Here is a 20,714-nt window from a genome sequence, read left to right as displayed (position 1 = left end):
TGGTAATAGAATAAGGGGTAGATTGTCCTGGGTTGTAGTTTAGGGTGTATTCTATCACCATCTTCAGTTAATGGCCCATCAATGCCTTTTGCATGACTCAGAGATAACTCCCTCCGGGCGTTATCTCTCTCTTTAATGGGCCATTAAAGCTCTCTTCCATGACTCATCATCCCATTGTGAAATGCTCCGCCCATGGGGAAGAGCCAAGCATTCTCACCTGGATATAAGCTGGGATTTGGGACAGTAGAAGCAGCCCTCTTCCACTGGATTCCCAGAGGACCAGAGCTACCAGACCTTTCTACAAGATTTCTGTTTCAAGAAGACCACCTCGTCTGGACTGTTTCCATCACCCTGATCAGGTTGTATTCTGACTCTGTCACTGGTTTTTCTTTTTGTATTTATTTTATTTTATTCTATTTTATTTTCCTTTTCTTCTCATTAAATTTTATTTCTGACTTAGAGCCTCTTACTTGGTTTGTTTTTAAACCACAACAAAACTGTCACTCTGGACTGCCAGATATCAGAAGAAACCATGTTGATTAGTTATCTTCACAATTGATACAGAACTAATAACTGATTTTTTTCATGCAGATGTGATGTTGATTTGAAATGCATCCCACCACATGAGACAAAAGTCTCTTGGCTCTAATAATATTCTCTGATTTTGAAATCACAAGATCTTTGGCAAAGTCTGCAGTTAAATACCTGAAATGCAGGAGGCACCATGCCCTTAAATGCTTTATAGTGATTTAATGGTTCCTCCCCTGAGTTCTGAAATTCTGTGTGAATGAGCTGTTAAAAGTAACTGTGCAATATGAGCACTGAAAGTAAGAAAAAAGTAATTTCTAAAATTATGTTTAAATTTTGTCTTCTCCATCAGAGTAAAAAAATTAACACACACAAAACCCCCCACAAACTAAACAAAAAACTTTCCAGTATTTATTGCAAAGATCTGCAAAAGCACACAACCTGTGACACTGTAAAAACTCCTTAGAGTTTAAATGGTTGAAGCATATTCTTGCTAAGATGAAAATATGTTTTGTAGGTGTCTGAAATGAACTCTTTCTCCAAGTTCATTCATGGTGTTCTCCTTGAAATTCTGGTATAAATAACAGTAGGAAAAAGACCTTGGTGCAACACATTTAACATTGCGAAACAGCAGCTTCAGCACTAAAACCAAAACAGCCTCTTGGTTGTTACAAATTTAATGTAGTCTCCAAAGAGCTGTGCTTGGAATTTTAGCAGCTTTCTTCTAGCACAGCCCTTGTGTGGTTTGTAGAAATTCAGCTTGATTTGGTTGAGTGTTGGCCAAACCAGGGAACTCAGATTTCTGAGGCTACAATACATACTACATAAGGCTGCAATACATGACAGGGAATCCTTCCACTTTCAGCACACCTGGATCACTGGGCTGCACTTCAGAGATGTTCCTTCAAGGATTCAGGGTGTTCCTGATATTGAGGCGTGAGAAGCAAGGCCAGCTTTGCTGAAGAACTCAAAGACCTGTTGGACTCCTTTCCCTAAGCAGCTGTGTAGAAGAGTATAAATATTCCCATTAATGATGGTGATTTGGTTTTCTTGTAAAAGGGAGCAGAAACAATCCAGAAAGGGGGGCAGAATGAGTTGTCCTAGTGCAAAGCAAACACTGCAAGTGGAAAATTAGGAACTGCCAACCAGAGGAGAGAGACAAACTTGAGAAAGAGAGGTGTGTATTAGCTTGGTTTTGTAAGGAACTGAGGGCTGTTCAGTCAGATAGTCTCTCTTCCACTGACTGCTTTCTTTTAAATACACGTATTTGAAGCTGGAATAGGTGTACAGGCCACTAAGGGCAATGGCAATGTGATATCCAAGGAGGTGCCAGTCAGAGTACTCCTCATTATGGAATGGGATGTCATTTTAAAAAATGTTTAGAAAACAAAGCAAGGGGTGAGCACCCCTCACATGGATGCTCTGGGTACCCATCAGGCTCTCAGAAATGCAGGTAACCAACAGTCCTCTGAGTTTTCCTGGGAACAGCCATCTCACAGTATCACCCACAGTATCACCACTAGCTGGGGCAGGATCCTCAGCAGAAATCTGCTCCCATGTCAGTAGACATTCCCAAACTAACAGAGAGTAGGTTTAGACAGGATATTGGGAAGGAATTGTTCTCTGTGAGGGTGGGGAAGCCCTGGCACAAGATGCCCAGAAAAACTGTAGCTGCCCCTGGATCCCTGGCATTGTCCAATGCCAGGTTGGACAGGGCAGCAGCAGCCTGGGATAGTGGAAAGTGTCCCTGCCCATGGCATTGGGTGGCACTGGGTGACATTAAAGATCCTTACCAACACAAATTTTCATGCTTCCGTGATTCTATAACCTACTGTCTACAGCTTGCTGCAAATGTCACTTCATTGGGGTAGAACTTTGCCTTTTTTACCTTAACTGTGACTCCTCAGTCAAAGGAGTGACACTGATTTCTAACTCAGGACTTTCTGATATCTGTAGAGAGTGGGAGAACCACACGGCACTTGTGCTGAACTGTCTATAGAGGCATTGAACAGGCACACATCCACCAGCACTCAGCTCCCACACATCTTAGTCCTGCTGAAAGAACCACCATGAATTCAAATTTCTTTCACAAGCAGGCAAGGAATAATCCCAACTGAAATTAATCAGTTTCTCAGTTTCAAGGGTGTGCAGAAGACATTACAGAATGAAATGTAGGAGTGCCTCATGTCAGGGGTTGTGCTTACATCTCAGCCTGTGCACTCCTCTCTTCTCCCGTGCTCTTGTGCCCTCCATATGTTCACTTCTTTGGGAGGCAAAGGATTAATTTTAAAACATACTGAGGCATTTAGATAGGATTCTTTAACACTATCCTCTGTAGGCAGTAAAATCAGAATTTGTTTCCAAATTAAACTAGAAGTAATCAAACTCAACTATTACATTGGGGGTTTTTTTTGGTTCCTTCCTATAAATAGCCAAAAAGAAAAAAGAAATCTGTGCTGCAAAAGATTAAAAGAAAAAAGTACTTTTTTTTTTTTTTAAAAAAAAAAAAAAAAAAAAGGGGAGTTTGAAGGTTTTCCTTTTTGCTCAGCTACTTTTCCCCCTTTCCTGTGAAGGAGCACTACATGACAATGCTTTTGAACCAGAAAGGTTTCAAGGAAACAGGATCTTCCACAAAACACACTTTGACTTAATGGGAAACCTCACATGTTCAAGAAGTGGGAAATCAGGCTGTGCTTGGGAAGAGATAAAAGAACCAACTGTTCCCTTTTTTAGAGGCAGTGTCAACTCCAGGAATAATTCTGGTGGCGTTGCTGTGGTGGTGACAGATAGATGTATTATCTCTTCTTTTCTTGAGTCAAACACAGAGATGACTTGCAGAATCAGAGCAGCCAGATATGGTAAATGGTGTCTGACAAATCCCTGAAGAACAAAGTACATATATTAGGGAGAAAAAAAAAAAAAAAAAAAAAAAAAAAAAAAAAAAAAAAAAAGGAAAGTTCTGCTTCTTGCAGCAGAAGCTTTTTATAGCCCTAATTATAACAGAGGTGGCAATGTAATCTGTGCCTGTGCAGTCTGAGACTGTCCTGATCTCTGGCTCTAAGGAGGTTCTGATCTGGCGAGTGCTGTGATGGGATCTGGTGATAAAACTAATCGCCTCCACAAAGCCGGTATCCAAGATACCAGATAGGTGTTATAGGGTAATTGGCAGGTTATATTCATGTTGTCTGGATGACATCTAAAATTGGCAAGAGGCTGGCAAACAGGAAGGATCAGCTCTTGCTCTCCTACTGCTGCAGCACGGGTGGGAGTAACTTGGTTCACCTTTCCTGCCACAAATCTTAGACCTGATGTCATTGCTAAACATTAGTATTATTCTTCTCTTTTACCCAAAATCATCTTCGTGTTGTACATTAAGACTTGCTTCCACTGTTCCTTTACTGATGGGTCTTAATCTAAGGACAGTGTAACTGCCTACATTCTTACAGGCTATAATTTTACTTTTTTTTTCTGTTCAATGTACTGCAGGACTTCAAAGGATTAATTGGAACATTTGTGGCAAGACAGGAAATAGTTCAGGAAAGGTAAGCTACTAATGAAAGTAAGATGGAGGTAAACAGTGGAGGCATTACCAGGCATGAATTAGCTCTTTTCCAGTTGAAAATGTTGAGGTGTTTTGTTTTGTTTTCCGTAGGAAAGGCCGCAGTTGATTTGTGTCTCCACTCTACCCCTTCTGCTCCAGAAGGTCAACAGGAATACATGGCCTAAGGGTGGGATGTTGCAGATTTAGGCAGTCCCCACGGCCCCTGTCTGACAATCCTATTAGGCAGAAAATTATTACAGATCTGATAATTTATATGGAAGAACATAAAAAAAAAAAATGGATGCAGAAGAGTTCTTGATCCTGTGTGATTGGTAAACAAATAAAATAAGTATTTGGTTATTAGAAAGCAGAAAAGTAAAATTAAGCAGGAATTATCCTGAAGTGCAGGAAAAGCCTGGAAAGTTAAAAGTAGTCTTTGAATTCTATGGATGGTAGAAAAAGGAAGATAGAAATATTAAGGATTAATATCTGGCAGTTCTTGAGCCCATTTCTCTCTTAAATTCCAAACCACAAAGCATATAGTGAATCCTCATGACAGGAGAAAGAATTTTTTGCCTTAGGGGTAAATATCAAAATACAAATATAAAAATGTGATTTTATATACTGTGTATATAAAATTGATGTTGATATAAAAGGTAGAATGTCAGCTTGAGCTGCAATGGCTTGTGACATCCCAATCCCACCCTGCCCATATTTCAGCAAAGTGTCTTCACCATTGGGAAGACAGTAAGGATTTGCAAATATGTAACCCAAAAAAGGAAAAGAGAATCTTTAGGATGTCCTCAAGGTTCTAGGGTTTCCCACATAAAATAGGTGCTTGCATACCTATAGTACTTATAGAGTCAGAAGGCAGGTTTTCCTGCTGTCAACAAGGCATCTGCTTAAAAATAAAAACCAACCAAACAAAAAAATGGCAAAAAATTTAATATTTCTGAAACTTGAAGGACATTGAAGGACATCAGGTTAGAATCTTCATTGAGAAGGTGAGGTCAGGGACAGGTCACTGTAGGATGGGAGCACTATGAGATGCTGCAACCACAACAACCCCAGTGACAATAGTGTTGTTCACGCACAACAGCAAAAGAGCACTTGGGTTCAGTAAACAGCAGTAAATAGCACAGCCTGGCTTCAGAAAATCCATATTAAGAACACCTAGATGCTATCTTTGGGTTGGAAGGAACAGTCTGCACCTCAGAGCCAACCTCACAACACTGAGCTGGAGTTGTGTTGCCCTGTGCTAAGGGGAGAAACTGGGATAGAAGGAAGGTTCTGTATGAAGAGATTTCCTACATCATCCCCCAGTCCTGGGTCATCCCCAAAACATAGGGGAGCAAGCAGGAGGAAGCTGCATGGGAAGAGGAGCCCAGCAGAGCGGGGCAGCAAAAATTACTCTGAGGTGGGAAGATAGGTTTTATTGAATAAAACTTATTTAGAACCTGAAAACAAAAGAGGCATTGCATTTTAGGTAAGAAACAGGGTGAGAAGCCTTTTGTTGTTTCATCCGTTTTGGCTGAATAAACAATGCCTGGCTTTGAAGAAGTTATTTCTGTGTCACTCTAATCACCTTCTAGTCACAGGCTCTCAGTGGAAAAAGGCCTCTCATTACTGAGTGTAGTTAGTCCCTTTAGATTTACCCTAACTGGGGAAATAAAGGGGCTGCATTACGAGATTATTCCCTGAAGAAAAAACAAAAACAAAAACAACCAACCAAACCAAACCAAACCCAAAAAACCAAAACCCAAAAAACCCAAAAAATAAAAACAGGAAAGGCTGCCACTTGGGGGTGCAGGCATGCTGGGCTGCCACAGTGCAGCCTGCCTTGCAATTGTGACAGCTGGATTCTTGGTTGTGAAACAGATAAGTAGAGTAAAATTAGCACCATTGTAGAGGAATGATGCATTAATACCAGAAATTTTGTTAAGGCTTCCTAAATTTCCACTATCTCTTTATTGACAGCAAAGCAACACTTGGGAAGAAAGAGAAGTATTTTCTTTCCAGGCAGTAGTTCTTCAGGGAGATCTCTTGCATGGAGACTGATATACAAAATCCAAGTTGCTGTAGAAGTGGTGATGCAATCGCAGGGATACCTGCGCAGCCTAATGAAAGCGTGGCTGTAGCACACCTGAGTGCTGCCAGGTGGATTGTGCCAGTGCACTTCATAGTGAGGAGGACAGGGAAGGGTTTTGGTGGATGCTACCAAGCTCCCATATGTCCAGAGCATTACGCTAGACTATAGCTCATGATAACACATCTTTTCTGCTAGTGTGAGCTAAATTAATGTTGGGAAATGTTTGTTTCTTTATCTGTCCTAATCTGCTGGTTAACTCTGTGCCTCCCCACCACTGCTGGCTGAGTGCCATCAGGAAGCCTTGCCCTGCTGTGACGCGTGAAGTGCACACTTGGTGCGGCACCACTGAGCTGTATGCAAGCAGAAAATGCCATAGGATTATGAGTGTCAAATGCTTTTTATCCAGGTGCATAATTTCTGTTAATTTTGTAGTTTAACCACCTCAAAAAAGCCTTTTCCTTTCAAATCTTTGCTGACAATGTAAGGTGTTGAAACCAAAACACTCCCAGCGTCAAAGAAAAGCGTGATTGATGCAAGATGTAAACCCAGAGCTTTAGGCAAGGGCTATCACCCTGTCAACTGGAAGGAATTTAATGGCAGACAAAGGGCTTGCAAAATGAAATGCTGCAACTACTGCGAGGTGCCAGCCAAAGTAATCAAGAGATCAGACGCCTTAACGGGTCGCTTCGGCTCCTAATTTCACGATGTCTCTTCTTGTTTTCATGCAAGCGCCCAGACTTTCAGGTTGTATCTGCAGAAATGCTTCTCAACAGTGTAGTGCTGTTCAGTGCATCGTTCTCACTCGGCAAGTACATTAAAGCTTAGTATAATATTTATATGTGGTGTTTCACCATGAAGGCATGTAGAGGGGATGCAAATTACAGATATAAAGTATCTGGAGAGCGTTTTGACGCTCACTAGGCGATTAGTACTTTTTTCATTCCCGTGGCTCTATATACCCAGGTACGGAAAAGAGATGGGGGCGGGAGGGGGGGGAAACCCAAAAAAGTCTGACCGTGAGACCTTCCTATCCTCTACCTTGGGCTGCTTCTGAAATATCGCGGCATCTTTCATTCTTGTTTTGAGTCCCTTCCAGTTTCGGACAGAATAACATCCTACGTGAGGAGGGAAGGAAGTGGAAGAACGGATCTCCTGGTCCGGTGGAAGGTATCCCTGCCCATGGCATGGGGCTTGGGATATAGTGAGCTCTGAGGTCCGTTCCAACCCAAGCCGTGCCATAATCCTGTAATTCCGTGCGAGTTCCCTATGTGGATGTCCAGTAGGGATTTTAAGCTCGGCAGAGAGCAGGGTTTGGACAGCACCTACAAGACAGAAGTTTGAGAAGGGCAAAATTCCTCCGCGGAGGGTAAAACACTTTCATGAACAGCGTCTGGTCCCTGATAGACGAGAGCAGTCACCCACCCAAAACTAAATTAGCTCAGGACATGCGATTTGCCGCGGGAGAGGAGCCCCGGCCCGCAGAACAGCGCCCGCCTTCCACGCACACCGGAGCGCTGCGGGAGCATCCCGGGACCATCCGAGGACCGCGGGGTCCCAGCCCTGTGCGGGAGCTCCAGCCCGCACTCTCCGCATCGCGGGGGCGCGGCCGCAGGCGGGGCGAGGCAGGGGTGTGTCCAGCGTCACCGCCCCCGGGGATTCGCGCGGGGCGGGCGGGCAGCGGCGGCAGGAGGAGGAGGTGGAGGAGGAGGAAGAAGAAGGCAGAGAGGAGAAAGAGGGGGAGGAGAGGAGGAGGCGACGGGACACGGCTCGCAGGCGGCGGCCGGGCCATGCTGGAAGCGCGGCGGCACCTGGCGGGCGCGTAGAGCGGGCGGGCGGCGGGACGGGCTCCGCGCCGCGCGTAGGGCGGTGGCAGCGGAGCGGCGGGGGCTGCGCTCGGCCGGGGGACGCTCCACGCCGCGCAGCGCCGGGAGGGACCTGCGCATCCTCACCGCGCCGCGCTTCGCCTCGCCGGCCGGAGGCACCGCCGGCGCCCGCCACTCGCATTCCTCGGCTGAGGCGGAGGAGAGCAGGAGCGGCAGGATCAGGAGAAGGAGGAGGATGAGCCGCGCAGTGCTGGCCTGGCTGGCGATCTGCGGGAGCCTGGCGGCGCCGCTCCCCGTCCGAGGTGAGGGGATGGAGGACGGCGGGGACGGACGGGGGACTTGGGGTTGGGGTCGGGCCGGAGCTCCCGCAAAGTCGGAGTCCAGGTGCGCGGGGAACCGGGGAGGTGGCTCTCAGCAGAGTGCTGCTGTGTGGGCTCTCCTTTTCTATTTATGCATAAGGAAAGGAAAAAAGAAAATTATACTTATCTCTGCATTTGAAATAGACGTCGGCGGACTATCCATCTTCAGACACATTCTGTTTTGAAACCGTGCTTAATTAGAGGAGAAAGAAATGCCGTGAGGGCTTAAATGTAATCCAGATGAGCTGCTAGGAAGATTTAATATCCGCAGAGCTGTCCCCGTCGCTTTTCCCTTCCTCCTCCTTCCCCTCCCCAGCCACCGGTCTTCATTGTAATTTGGAGGCTGCTAGCTCCGAGCTGGAGACCCCGCAAACCGCGAAACAGTTTGCAACACGTTCGGGAGCTTGAACATCTCGGCAGCAGCGGGCAGCTCCTGCCAGGCGACCCTTTCGCTGCCTCTCTAATTAGATCTTTTCCATCCTAAAACACCCGCGGCTCCTTCACATTCTATCACCCCCTTCCAAAACAAAACAAAAAAACCTCTACCTAAACCAAAAACCCTCCCGAAAAAGAAAACGCCTACCCTACCCCAGAGAGACAACTTTAGATCTCTTGAGAGTTCTCTTTATTATTTATTTTAATCAGTTTTTGCAGGCTACGGGCCTTTACTCTCCTCGCATTGAAAAGTTGTATGAGCTCGTCGTGCGAGGAGCTGGTGGTGGGAGTGTGGGCACAGTCCCCCCTTGCAGAAGGCTCGGCGGGCTGCCCGGGGCGGTGGGTGATTGCTCCCGTCGATTCATGCCCCTCTCGGCTGTCCCGCCCGGGAACCCTCCGCGCCCCCGGGGAAGACTCTGGGCTCGGCTCGGGGACCCCCGTGGACTCTTGCCCGCAGTCCCCCGAGGACTGTCCTTGTCCTCTCCGAGCTGTGCCGCGGATGTTATGTGTCTCTGTGTGATCCCACCCGGTGTGGAGATCCCTCTATCCTCTGCATGTAGAACAACTGTTGTCCTAATGAGTGCCGGAATATTCCCGCTGACTTTTTGACTTTTAGAGCTGTTCTCCTCATCATTAACTTTTTTGTTTTTGTTTTTGTTTGTTTGTTTCAAAATGAAACCAGCGTATCAGTAAAAACTGAATTTTTTATTACCCCTTAAATTATTCAGCACAGTGGCTTCTCAAAATCCGGTAGCATTCACACAGTTGCAGTGAGCATGACAAAGCTTATGCAATATGTCCTTGTACCTGCAGCTTATTCCCTAAAGTCTCTGTTTTAAGCAGAAGATAACTGCATCTGTCGCTAAGTCTGGACTTGTCGTAAGTGCTTTGCTCTGGGCTTCTTTGGAGCTTCTGATAGCTCACATCTGTGATACTTTTCATTAAAGTTGACAATTCTGCCATGTTTCTGAGTAACTTCAGAATAGAGAGGACTTAATAGGTTCTCTAGCACAAGTGAAATAGGAAGGAAAAAAATCCATTTGCTCTGTGATTGCATAAGCTGTGATGGTTCAGTTAAAGGTTTGTCCTTGGCTCTCAAAAAGAAACAGAAGAAAAATTTACTGATTTTTTTTTTTGTGCTGAAATGGAGCAAAATGCTCCTTGACAAGTCTGAAATAGTGGGTTAATTTTGGTTGTTGTCATAACATTTACTTTTAATAGATCCTCTCAAAGTTGCAATGACTCTAAGCACTGTAAGTAACTAAAACTCTTTCAAAAGCAGGTTTTGAACAGCTTGTCTCAACACTTCTCACTATGAGTCCATTCCCATAATGGTGTAGAATGAAAACTAGTGGAAGTGTTGTGTGTTCTGTGTCTGGTTCCCACCTGCCTCTTGGGGTAAATTCCAAGTGCAGATGAAAGTTAAGTCATATACTTTGTTACTGATCTGCATTTCAAGCCTACTGTTAAAGAAAAAGACCAACTGCTTTTTTTGTTGGAGCTCTGCAAAGTAATGGTGGAGGTCGAAATCTTGTCTATTCATGATATCTTAAGAACACCATTTGTTTTTTTGTTTGGAACAAATACATAGTATGTCAGCAAGTTTGGGGTGGGGTTCTTTTTGTCTTTTTGCTGTTTTTGGTTTTAAGGCAGAGAGAAGGGTGAAAAAGATTGAAAGATAATAATGGATGAAAAAGTCATCTCAATGGGAGACTGTAATTTTCTTCTTCCTGGCCAGTCTGATATATTTGCAATCTCATGCACTGTAACAGGAGCCTGATCTTCAGAAATGTGTTTATATGCAAGTAAATGATGAAACCAGCCTTCAAGGGTGCAGTGACTTCCAGCCCTTAGTCTGCAAGAAAGATGCAGGTGCATTGTTAATAAGCAATGTCCGTTTATACATGTTTAAAAACAGCTGTAGGCATTTACATTTGCTGCTGTTGCTGTTTCTTGGTCGAATTTGAATGCCAGACACTCTGGTGCTTTACTGTGTGTGGACAGACAGTAACTACCAGCGTGACAACAGAGACTACAAGAGATTATTTCAGGGGGAAGAGGGACAGTTCATCCCACCTGCAGTAATAAAGGTTCATGAGTATCACTGTGTGTTTTTTTCTTAGAGGTAAATAAGCCAACAGCATTAAGAACAGTCAGTAAATACTTGAATCAGATTAAAGGAAAGCATGATTTACAAGTGGTGGCTGTTTTGGTTCTGAGATACACCTCTGGCCATGGTGTAAGCTGATCAAAAGCAGTAATAGGACTGCAGATGTACAGCAGATCAGTGCATCCCACATCTTCTTGATAAACATTTTTGCAACAGGACCTACTGAAAAATTGCTATTTCAGTTGTCTTTATAGTGAAGCTGCTCCCTGGGTTGTATCATGCTTCTCCGCTTAGCTGCGTGCTGAGTTTTTACGTGTTTTGCCTAAAAATGATATTGACATTGCTGAAAATGGCAAGTCAGGCAAGTCTAATTCTTTATTTTATGACCATGTCCTGTCAGCCTGAGAGAAAAGTTCTGGAACTTTGAAGGAAGTGTTTCAAAGACGTGGCTTTTTCTTCATTACAGTGGGAACCTTCACTCTCTCTGAGGCTTAGAAGTTTCTATAAAGCCCATTTCTGCAGCTGAAATCAGCTGCAAGGAGAAAAAGTGCTGAAAAACAAGAGGTAAACTGTAGCTTTGTTCTCATGTATCTATACTGAAAGGCTGAAAAGATCACAGAGGCCTTTAAAGACCAAGACTCTTCTGTTTTACTGAAGCCTTTGCATCTTTGGACAGCATCTGCTTCTGTACAAAGTGCTGACAGTGTGACCCTGCATAATGATTTTCATTATTCTTTTAACAAATTACATTTGTATTCAAATTGATTTTCCATGACTGCTCGTATAGCCTCCAGAAAGCATATAGTGGATATACTGTTGTATTCTGTCTGAGTCTGGTCAGCCTAGGACAAAATTTGATGTCAAGCCATGCATTATTACAACTGGAATTAATCATTCTGGTAGTATTAGTTGGTTTTTTTCATGTGCCCAGCCTCCTATTTCACTGCTCTTTATGTCCTTATCCTGTATGTCTCTTTTCAAAGTGTATACTTCATACAAGGTTTTGTATCAATGGCACTGTAGAGGAAAGGGTCACAGTCTTATCTTCTCTCCTCCACATTTTTTCAATTACCATCCGGTTGAAAATCAAGGAAATGATCCATTCTGGAAGTTATTTCAAAAGACAGTAACTTTTAATTAAGATTTTTATGCCTTAAATAGCTGTTTATGCAGTACATGTCCCTATAACAGCAGTAACAAACTCACAGCCTGATACCCCTTCAGCCTAAGTGAAGATATCTGGGAACACTGTGTTAAAAAACAGCAAGAATCAGAGATAAATCTCTGTTATTCTCAAATTTATTGTGATTCATATAGGAGTTGGCATGTTACTGTTTTCATTTTAGTCTGTTAAACATCTCTAACTTAGGTAAGCCACAGAGCCAGGATTTCTGAAATCCTAAAGGATTGTTGGTGCTGTATTACACGTGAGATTAGATGTGATGAAAAAATTTTTCCCTGTGAGAGTGGGGAGGCCCTGGCACAGGATGCCTAGAGAAGCTGTGGCTGCCTCTGAATCCCTGTGAGTGTCCATGGCCAGGCTGGACAGGGTTTGGGGCAGCCTGGGATGGTGGTAGTTGTCCCTGCCCATGGCATGGGGTGTCACTGTGTGACCTTTAAGGTCCCTCCCAACCCAGGCCACTTACGTAATTCTGTGATATTGGGCATCATTGTTGCATACCTGAAGCCCAGCTTGAGTTTGAATAAATATGGGTTGAAGAACAAACGGGTATTAATTTAAGATTGAGAACAGATTCACAGTCAAAATACAATGAAATCTTAGTCAGAGAATGTGTTAGAAAATAAAAGATGAGTCAAAAGATTCAAGTCCAGAGAAAGGTTGTAAGAACATTAAAATCTGCAAAATTAAAACCTCTGGAAAATACTATTATTTTGGAGGACTAAAACACATTTTGGATTTAAAATGCAGGAGACAACCTAGGGGAAAGACAGATTCAGCCTAAATTCAGTGTGTTATGTCTGTCTGAGGAATAATGGGTCTAAGTTTCCCTTTTTAGAGGAAACTTGGATCTTTTGTTCGATGAGGAACAGCTCACCATGTGTAGTGGCAGCAGGGTATGGCTGATTTTCATGGCTGATCTAACAATCTATGTAGAAGGTAGAACAGCTCTTTTGCCATTCATACTGTGGGAACAGAGCAAGGCTCTGTCCAAACTCTGTCCAGTACCTGCAGCTGTGGGTTTGTGTGCTCCAAAGGCAGAGATTGTCTTTTGACATCTGTGTCCAAATGGGCAAATGTCCAAATCGGCAGCTGTGTCCCAGGAATCTGGAAGCACAGAACCTGCACCACACCTTCGTGCTTTAAGGTTTTATCAAATCTCAGTCTTGCTGGTGAGGGAATATGCTTAACGTACTTGTAGGTTTTTTTATTCATTTGTTTGTGTGGGTTTTTCTTTCCTCTAATCAGCAAGCTGTGTTACCTTTCATCACAGCAGGGATGTTCTTCTATTTTAAGTTCCAAAAGCTGAGAAATGAAGCAGACCATGACTGTCTATATAAAGTCTCTAGCTAATCCAGCTAATAACTATATGTGGGGGATGTGTGTGAATGTATTATCATATGAAAGAAACATAAAAGCATCTTAATATTTCATAATGTATAGCAGCTATATGCGAACATAGTGTACTTTGGGTATAATTTGGGTATATGTACACTCCAGAGACCATACGGAGAAATTGCAGACACTTATATGCCTCACATCTGGTCTGATACTTAGAAGTTTAGGAAATGTTAGATAAGACCTAATCATCCTGTGAATTCTTGATGCACAGCTCTGTATTTGAAGTAAGAATTTGTTACATGAAACAAAAGCACAGGGCCAAGGAGCCCTGCATAACCTCATGAGTGATGAGTTCCCAGTCTGATGTCACCCCAGTCACTGTCACTCTTTGTGCCTGACCCATGACCCAGCTGCTCACCCATCTCATGATGTGTTTATCCAGTTCTGGGATGGACAGTTTGTCCAGAACAATCGGATAAAAGACAGTGTGGGAAGTTTCCTTAAATCCAGAAAGATACAACTGACTTCCCTTGATCTACTGATTGAGTCACCTTGTCATGAAAGGAAATCAGGTTTGACAAGCTGGAATTTGCCCTCATGAAGACATGCTGGCTGTGACCAGTGACTGCCTTGTCCTCCAGGTGCTTTCAATACCTTGCAAAATAATCCATACCTTTACCAGGCCCTGAAGTAAAACTGACAACCTGTTGATTTCTAGGGTTCTCCTTCTTTCTCTCTTTGAAAACTGGGACAATGTTTTCCAGCTTCCAGTCATCTGGGACTTCTCTGGACTCCCAAGACCAATCAAAAACCAAGAGAGGTTTCGTCATGATAGCAGGAGCTGTTTGAGGATTCTTGGATGAATCCCATCAGGCCCCATAGATTTGTAGGGATGCAGCTGGAGCAACAGACTGGGGTTAACTGGGGGTCGATCATTCTCACAGTCATGGTCCTCCAGCTCAGGGCACTGGCACCTCCTTGGTCCATCCGTATCAAAGGAAGAGGCAAAGGAAGTGTTGAACACCTCAGCCTTGTCTCTGTCCCTGTTTGTGAGGTGACCATCCTCATCCTGGAATGGGCCAATGGTATTTTTTGTGCTGCTTACTGCCATTATTTTATTCAGAAAATCTTTTTTTGTGTCCCTCACAGTTCTAGCAGTGCCAGCTCCATCTGAGATTTGACCACACAAATTTTCTCCCTCCACTGGCAGCAGCGTCTTTGTGTTCCTACCATGCCACCTGGCCCTGATTTTACTAAGCACACACCTTCCTTTATTGCCTTATTTCCAAGAGAATATTCCTGTTCAGCCAAGCCATTCTTCTGCCTATTCTGTTTAAGTGGAGAATCGTGGATTATCTCAGCTCTCCCAACTGCAGAATGACAAGTTCTGGGTTTTAGGAGTTAGGATTTCAGGCACAGTATTTAAAGCAGCAAGCTGAAGTGCGCAGATGACAGCAGAGAGAAGCAGCAGATGGATAAGGAGGCTCAAGAAGATAAGCGCTCCTTCAGCAGAGCCAAGGCAGGAGCTTGGCACATCCCAGCAGGAATCTTACGATGTGAGAGAAAGATGTGCCTCAGATTTATGGGTTGTTCATGACCCTAGAGGCTGCAGGGGACTGGGAAGGGAGTGAAACCTTCCCCAGAGGAGGTGGGATTGAGTGTGGGATTACTCTGCTGCCTTCTCTCCCAGGTGGTGTGTGGGCAAGTGGGGTCAGATACAGAAGCATAACCCGCCCAGGGTGCAGTTTCTGTATCAAGTGGTGGCTCTTCATTAAAGCTGTTGGAGAAATTTTCTAACCCCAAATACTCTGTCTAAGTACTGAAATTCTGTACACACAGTAGTTTAACCAGTAAACAGTCTCACTCTGGAGTGTAGCTTGCACACCTGGGACAGCATGAGCTCAGGTGACTGTTAAATGCTTCAACTACAGATTTGAACCCCGCAGTTTCAAATTTTTAATTTTAATACAAAGTAGGGTGTTTTCTCAGCATTTTGAAAATAATATTCTCTCCTTCCTGCCCCTCAGCCCGTGTGGCTATTTTTTTCCTTAATGGTTTTCAATTCTAAACAACACAAAGCATTTATTTATGCATAGTCAGATTATGGTCCTGCTGTAGGATAAAGCTACCATTAAACATATGAGAGAGCTTTTTATTCATGTCTTTGAGTACTCTCACAACGGTAACTTTTTGACAGGCCAAAATAACCCCAAACCAAATGTGAAAGCATTGCTAATTTTTAACTGCAGCAATTTTATTTGCCGAGCTTCTGTTTAGGGAGGCTGAAAAAATCTCTGCAAAAACTGCTTTTTTCCCTATCATTGTTAAGATGCTGTGTCAACCTGCGTAATTATGGAGAGCTGTGACAGCAGAGCATAAATAACAGTAATTTCTGGCATCTGATTACCCATGTCTTAGGTTTCTGCAACAGTGAAGCTACAACAGATCACACAAGAAACATGGATAAGACTTGCATGCGCCAAGCAGAAGCACGAAAAATATATATAAAAAAATAAATTAGATTTATTTTATGTTTAGCATTTGTTTACATCTTTCATTCTGTCTCTCCCTCATGTAGGAGAGCTTCTATTACTGCTGGGTATGATTGCACACAACCAGCCCCTGAAATCTAGGTTTCCTTCCTGATTACTGTATTTTACTCTCATGTTCTTTAGACCATCCTCCTTTAATTTGTTTGCCAGTGTTGTGGTTTATTTATTTTTTTTTTTTTTTTTTTTTTTTTTTTTTTTTTGTTTTGTTTTGTTTTTATTTACTCCTTTTCCAGTTAAGGCTTTTGAAGTAGAGATGGAGAAATTATTACAGGCAATGTAACTTGTCAGATTCCTTGCTTGTGTGAGGAATTGCATGGGATTGCTTTGCAAGGTCTTTTCTAGGCTAAAAACTAAGACCCGCTAGCTGATTGCTTTCAGATACCATTCCAATACTACTTTAAAACCATGCAGTGCTATTTATTTGAACAATTTTAAGGGAAGATTAGCTTCATACTGTGAATAATATGCAGTATGGATGGGGAAATGTTGTGCTGTTGTCATGGGAAGTGGCTGAAATGACCTAGCAGCTCCCTTCTATGGTGCATGCTATACATGTTCCTTTAATGATGCTTTTGTGCAATTTCTTTGATGTCTTTTTTTATGCTTTACCTTCAGACCTTGTACAAAATGATGCACTCCTTACAGATAGCCCTTCAGGATAAAGATCAACCTTTTTGATAATGACTTTCATTTGCTGGAGTATGAGCAAGGCCATGCTATTGTAACACCTTGGCTTTCTTCACCAGGCTTCTATTCAGCCTGGTATCCTTATTCAGGATAAGATGGAGATGAATTCTTTCAGAAATTTCTCTTTAGAAATGCTTCAGTTTTGTAATGTATTACAGGAATGCTCTGGTTACTTCCTAGGGTGGTTTTACTTAACCTTAAATTCTACTCCAAACGTGGATCTTGTGGTTCAGCCTGTCACTAAACTCACCAAAAAAAAAAAAAAGTAATTGAAGCACCATCAGACATAGCTGGGAATGTAGTGTCAGATGTATTCTTTTTTTCATGAAATTCTTCAGGAAAGAAAAAAATCAAAAAAGCTTTCTGAACATGAGTTTGAAAATCAGTTGGAATAAAGTGTGATTGACTATATATATAGACTTAATGTTAATACCACATCTATCTATATTGTTTCACACAGAAGGAGCAGTGATTGCTCTAGTATGCCTCCGTATCTTTCAATAGAGATGAACAATTACATAAAAATGTGCATTTAAAATCAGAGAATTATGTAGTAATAGAATGGGTTGGGTTGGGGAGGGATCTTAAATCTCATCAAGTTCCACCCCTTGCCATGGGCAGGGACACCTTCCACTGTCCCGGCTGCTCCAAACCCCAGTGTCCAACCTGGTCTTGGACACTTCCATAAATCAAGGGCAGCCACAGCTTCTCTGAGCATCCTGTGCCAGGACCTCCCCACCCTCACAGGGAAGATTTTCCTCATAATAATTCATCTAAATCTATTCTGTATCAGCTTGAAGACAAAATGCTGAGTGTGAGTAAAAGTGGAGCGCTAAAAAGTGCAGCTCTGACTTGTGGGTCAGCACAGTTAAGTCAGAGAGGGATGAAACAAGTTTCTGGTCTGCAGGAAACTTCCTTAGTCTCCAAAGTTTTTTTACTACCGGATAAAGCTGAGATGAGCAACTCTGTGAGATTTGATAGTTTTGCCAAAGCCCATCTAATTTCTCTGCCACTGGCTTTTCCCTTATTCCAGCACTGTTGATGGTCTTACGCAGAACCTGGAGGGCAGGATCAGGCCAGTACCAGTGATGGTGCAAGGAAGATGTCCCCAGTAATGGGGAAAAGGAGGGAGGAGCAAGTGTCATGGACAGGGATGTTGAACACTGGATGTGTCCTTAGCTCGTTCCTTCAGGAATGTGTTTTCTCCTGAAACAGTGAGAGAGTTTTCTCAGTGCCAGTTTTACACATTTTTTTGCCAAGAAAAACATTTCTGCCCCAATCCTAAGACACAGGGTACCAGATTTCCTCCTGCCTCGAGTATACCTGTGTTTTCCCCCCTGTGGAGATGTGCAGAAGTCAGGTCCATGAGCATCCCTTGAGTTCCTGTCTACTTTGCCTTGGCATTGATGAAGGTAGAGGAGCAAAATCCACATTTCTCTGGCCATCTTTCAGTCCAGACTGGCTGTCTCACCCTCCTGGGGAAATCTAGTGTTGATTAACTAGTCTTTCCCAGTAGATTATTTTGTTAAGTACAAATTATAGTGTTTTTTTCCTTCCCGTATTATTTTGTTGCAAATATTTATCTTGTGGATAAAGACCACTCCTTGGCCACTCAGAGCAGGCCGGGCTTAGAAGCTCCCCATGTGCTCTCAGTGGAAACAGGAGAAGCTACCTGCCTTAGAAGTTTTGGCTCTGACTTAATTCCAAGCAAGAAATCTGTTTTAAAACAAGCAGGGAGTCATTGTGATTCTGACTCCTTCATTCATTTTGGCTCCTTCAGCTGTAGGCTGAGCAGGAAGAAAGAAAGAAGACAAAATGGGTAAAATCATTGTATACTTCATTTACTTCAGGAGGAAAAGAAAGAAAACTCCAAATGTCTCAGACTAGTGGCTGATTAATTTTGCTAATTAGTATGCTGCTTGATTGTTTGGGGGTTTTGATAAACAAATTCTTGAGGTTTTGTGGGTTTTTTTTTTAGATTTCCCATAGAGAGTAATAAACAACTGAAAATTGGTACATTGGTTTGTTTTCCAATTGAATTCTGGTTAAAATATTATACTTGTAGAAAAATTTGAACAGAATTTTAAATTCTAGCTAAACATTTCCTTTTGGGGCAGAGGAGAGAAGGAGAAATATCCCAAAACTGTACCCCAACTTCAGTGGAATAAAAATTGCTTGTATGTAATTATATATATATATATACAAATTTTTTTTAATAAAGAAAAGCACCATGTGCAGAGCTGAAGGATTGTAGCAAAAATCTGTGCTTTTAATGGTTTCTGAGTTTCAGGAAGCCACCCTTTACCTCTGTTAATGCTCTAATAATAATCGTGGAGTCTTGTGCTGGCGTCTTTCATAGCAATCTTTTGTCCCTTGTGTCACATCAAGTTTTTACCTGTCATTGCCACCCATCTCTTATCTTTGAAGTGTCTGTACCTTCTATCTCTGAAGTCTGGAAACAAAAGTCGATACATCAAGTAGAAAAAGGCATCTACTTTTAAGAGAAGTGATGAGTTTTGATGACTTATGCCTGATAAAAGCTATGTTTTGGATCTCCTGTAATGCCAGCTACAGTATTGCAGCAACAGGAGCTGCTTGAATATCGATCTCATTTTTTGTGTGTGTGAGAGAAGTGTTAGTAAACTTACCCAAAGAATTTCAAGGATCTCACAAACAGGGAATCATTTGGAAATGCTGTTTCAGGAGATCTCTCAGTTAATGTCATTCAGTGTTATTCTCACTTTATTACCATGCATCCAGGAGAGTCTCATTTCTTTTTCGTTATTAAAATGAAGTGCAAGAAGCTTTTACAATTGAAATTAAAAATGCCTGACCTGTTTACAACATGGTATATGTATCTTGTAACAGACTAATTTTTAAATGCCTTTTATGTAGGGTCTCAGAAGAAATTTTCTATAGGAAAAGCAGCTGTGGAAAGAACCTGGCTTTGCTCTGCCTCATTTTTCTGTTAAGATACAGAAGTAAGTTTACTGAAGGTCTTACATATCTTACAGGTATTACGTATCTTACAGAGATATTACATATGTTCTTTTAAAAAGAGCGACATAAAAGACACAAAAATTCTGTTCTAGTGGATTACAGGCTAGAGTGTGTGTGTGCTGAAACTGACTTTAGGGGAGGTGCTTCTTCGAAGTTGATGTAATTTAAAAAATAAAATACCACCTTCTTTTGCCTCTTATGCTCCTCAAAACACCCCTGCTTTTTGGCTTAATCCAGGGTTTGTGCTTTGGTGATGCTTGAGGAGCGGGTATCGTTCCACCAGTGATTGGTGAATTCCCGTTTCTTCAGTCTGGGTGAAAAAGGAGAGTATTTTGTCTTGATGCTCTTTAAGGCATAACAGGCCCCATATTCTGCTGCTGGAAATTAGGAATTTGAAGGAATTGCGTCTCTCTGGAGTTTGTGGTGTGGTGCCAGTGTTGTACTTGGGGCAACAGAGCTGTGTCCCCACATGGTCCTATTAGATCTCATGGGGGGCTGGTTGAAAATGGCAACGTCAGAAATTGTACAATAATGTATTAGCTGGGAAAAAGGGGTGGTTGCTGTACTACCATGTGATTTCTTTTATGGCTTTTGCCTTTTCCTAATGTATCTGTAACACAAGAAAGATCTTTATCCAGTATTTACATTCAACAAAAAGTGAAGAGTGGTGGTGCTATTTGTAGACAAAACAGGTTTCTGCATTCAATACAGCTATCTCAGGCTGTCAAAAAATTGAATGGGAATGTTCGCCTACATTAAAAATAACTATACTTATCCTTGGTATCTGTGTAGTGACCTAGTTTGTTTATCACTAACTACCTTGAATTTTTTGACTGCATGTGCTCATTTGTAGCTGAATAAAAAGGAAATATATTTCTATATTTACTTATTTATTAATGTATTTTTGTGGAAAGAGGTGTAATTATCTTCTGTTTGGTTGGATATTTTTGTTCCTTCAAACCTGAGGTTTTAATGAAATCCTGTTTTCTTCCTTTGCATAAAGACTTTACATGGGCTTTTTCACTTTTCGTGGAACTCTTCATGTGATTGAAAGCTATCTAATAGTTCG

At 42.4% G+C, this 20,714-nt stretch overlaps 1 protein-coding gene across 1 annotated transcript in view; it reads left to right on the top strand.

Moving 5' to 3' along the window:
• The first annotated feature begins 8,194 nt into the window (after positions 1–8,194).
• Positions 8,195–20,714, top strand: part of LOC136374127 (EGF-like repeat and discoidin I-like domain-containing protein 3) — a 133,560-nt gene continuing 121,040 nt past the window's right edge. The window contains exon 1 of the mRNA XM_066339315.1: positions 8,195–8,283. Within this exon, the coding sequence (XP_066195412.1) occupies positions 8,217–8,283 (67 nt within the window). The 5' untranslated portion in view covers positions 8,195–8,216. The remainder of the gene's footprint in view (positions 8,284–20,714) is intronic.

Source organism: Sylvia atricapilla, chromosome Z (genome assembly GCF_009819655.1).
Source record: "Sylvia atricapilla isolate bSylAtr1 chromosome Z, bSylAtr1.pri, whole genome shotgun sequence".
Taxonomy (NCBI): Eukaryota; Metazoa; Chordata; class Aves; order Passeriformes; family Sylviidae; genus Sylvia; species Sylvia atricapilla.
The sequence above is the reverse complement of the archived record's forward strand: the minus strand, read 5'-3'. Positions and strand labels throughout refer to the sequence as shown.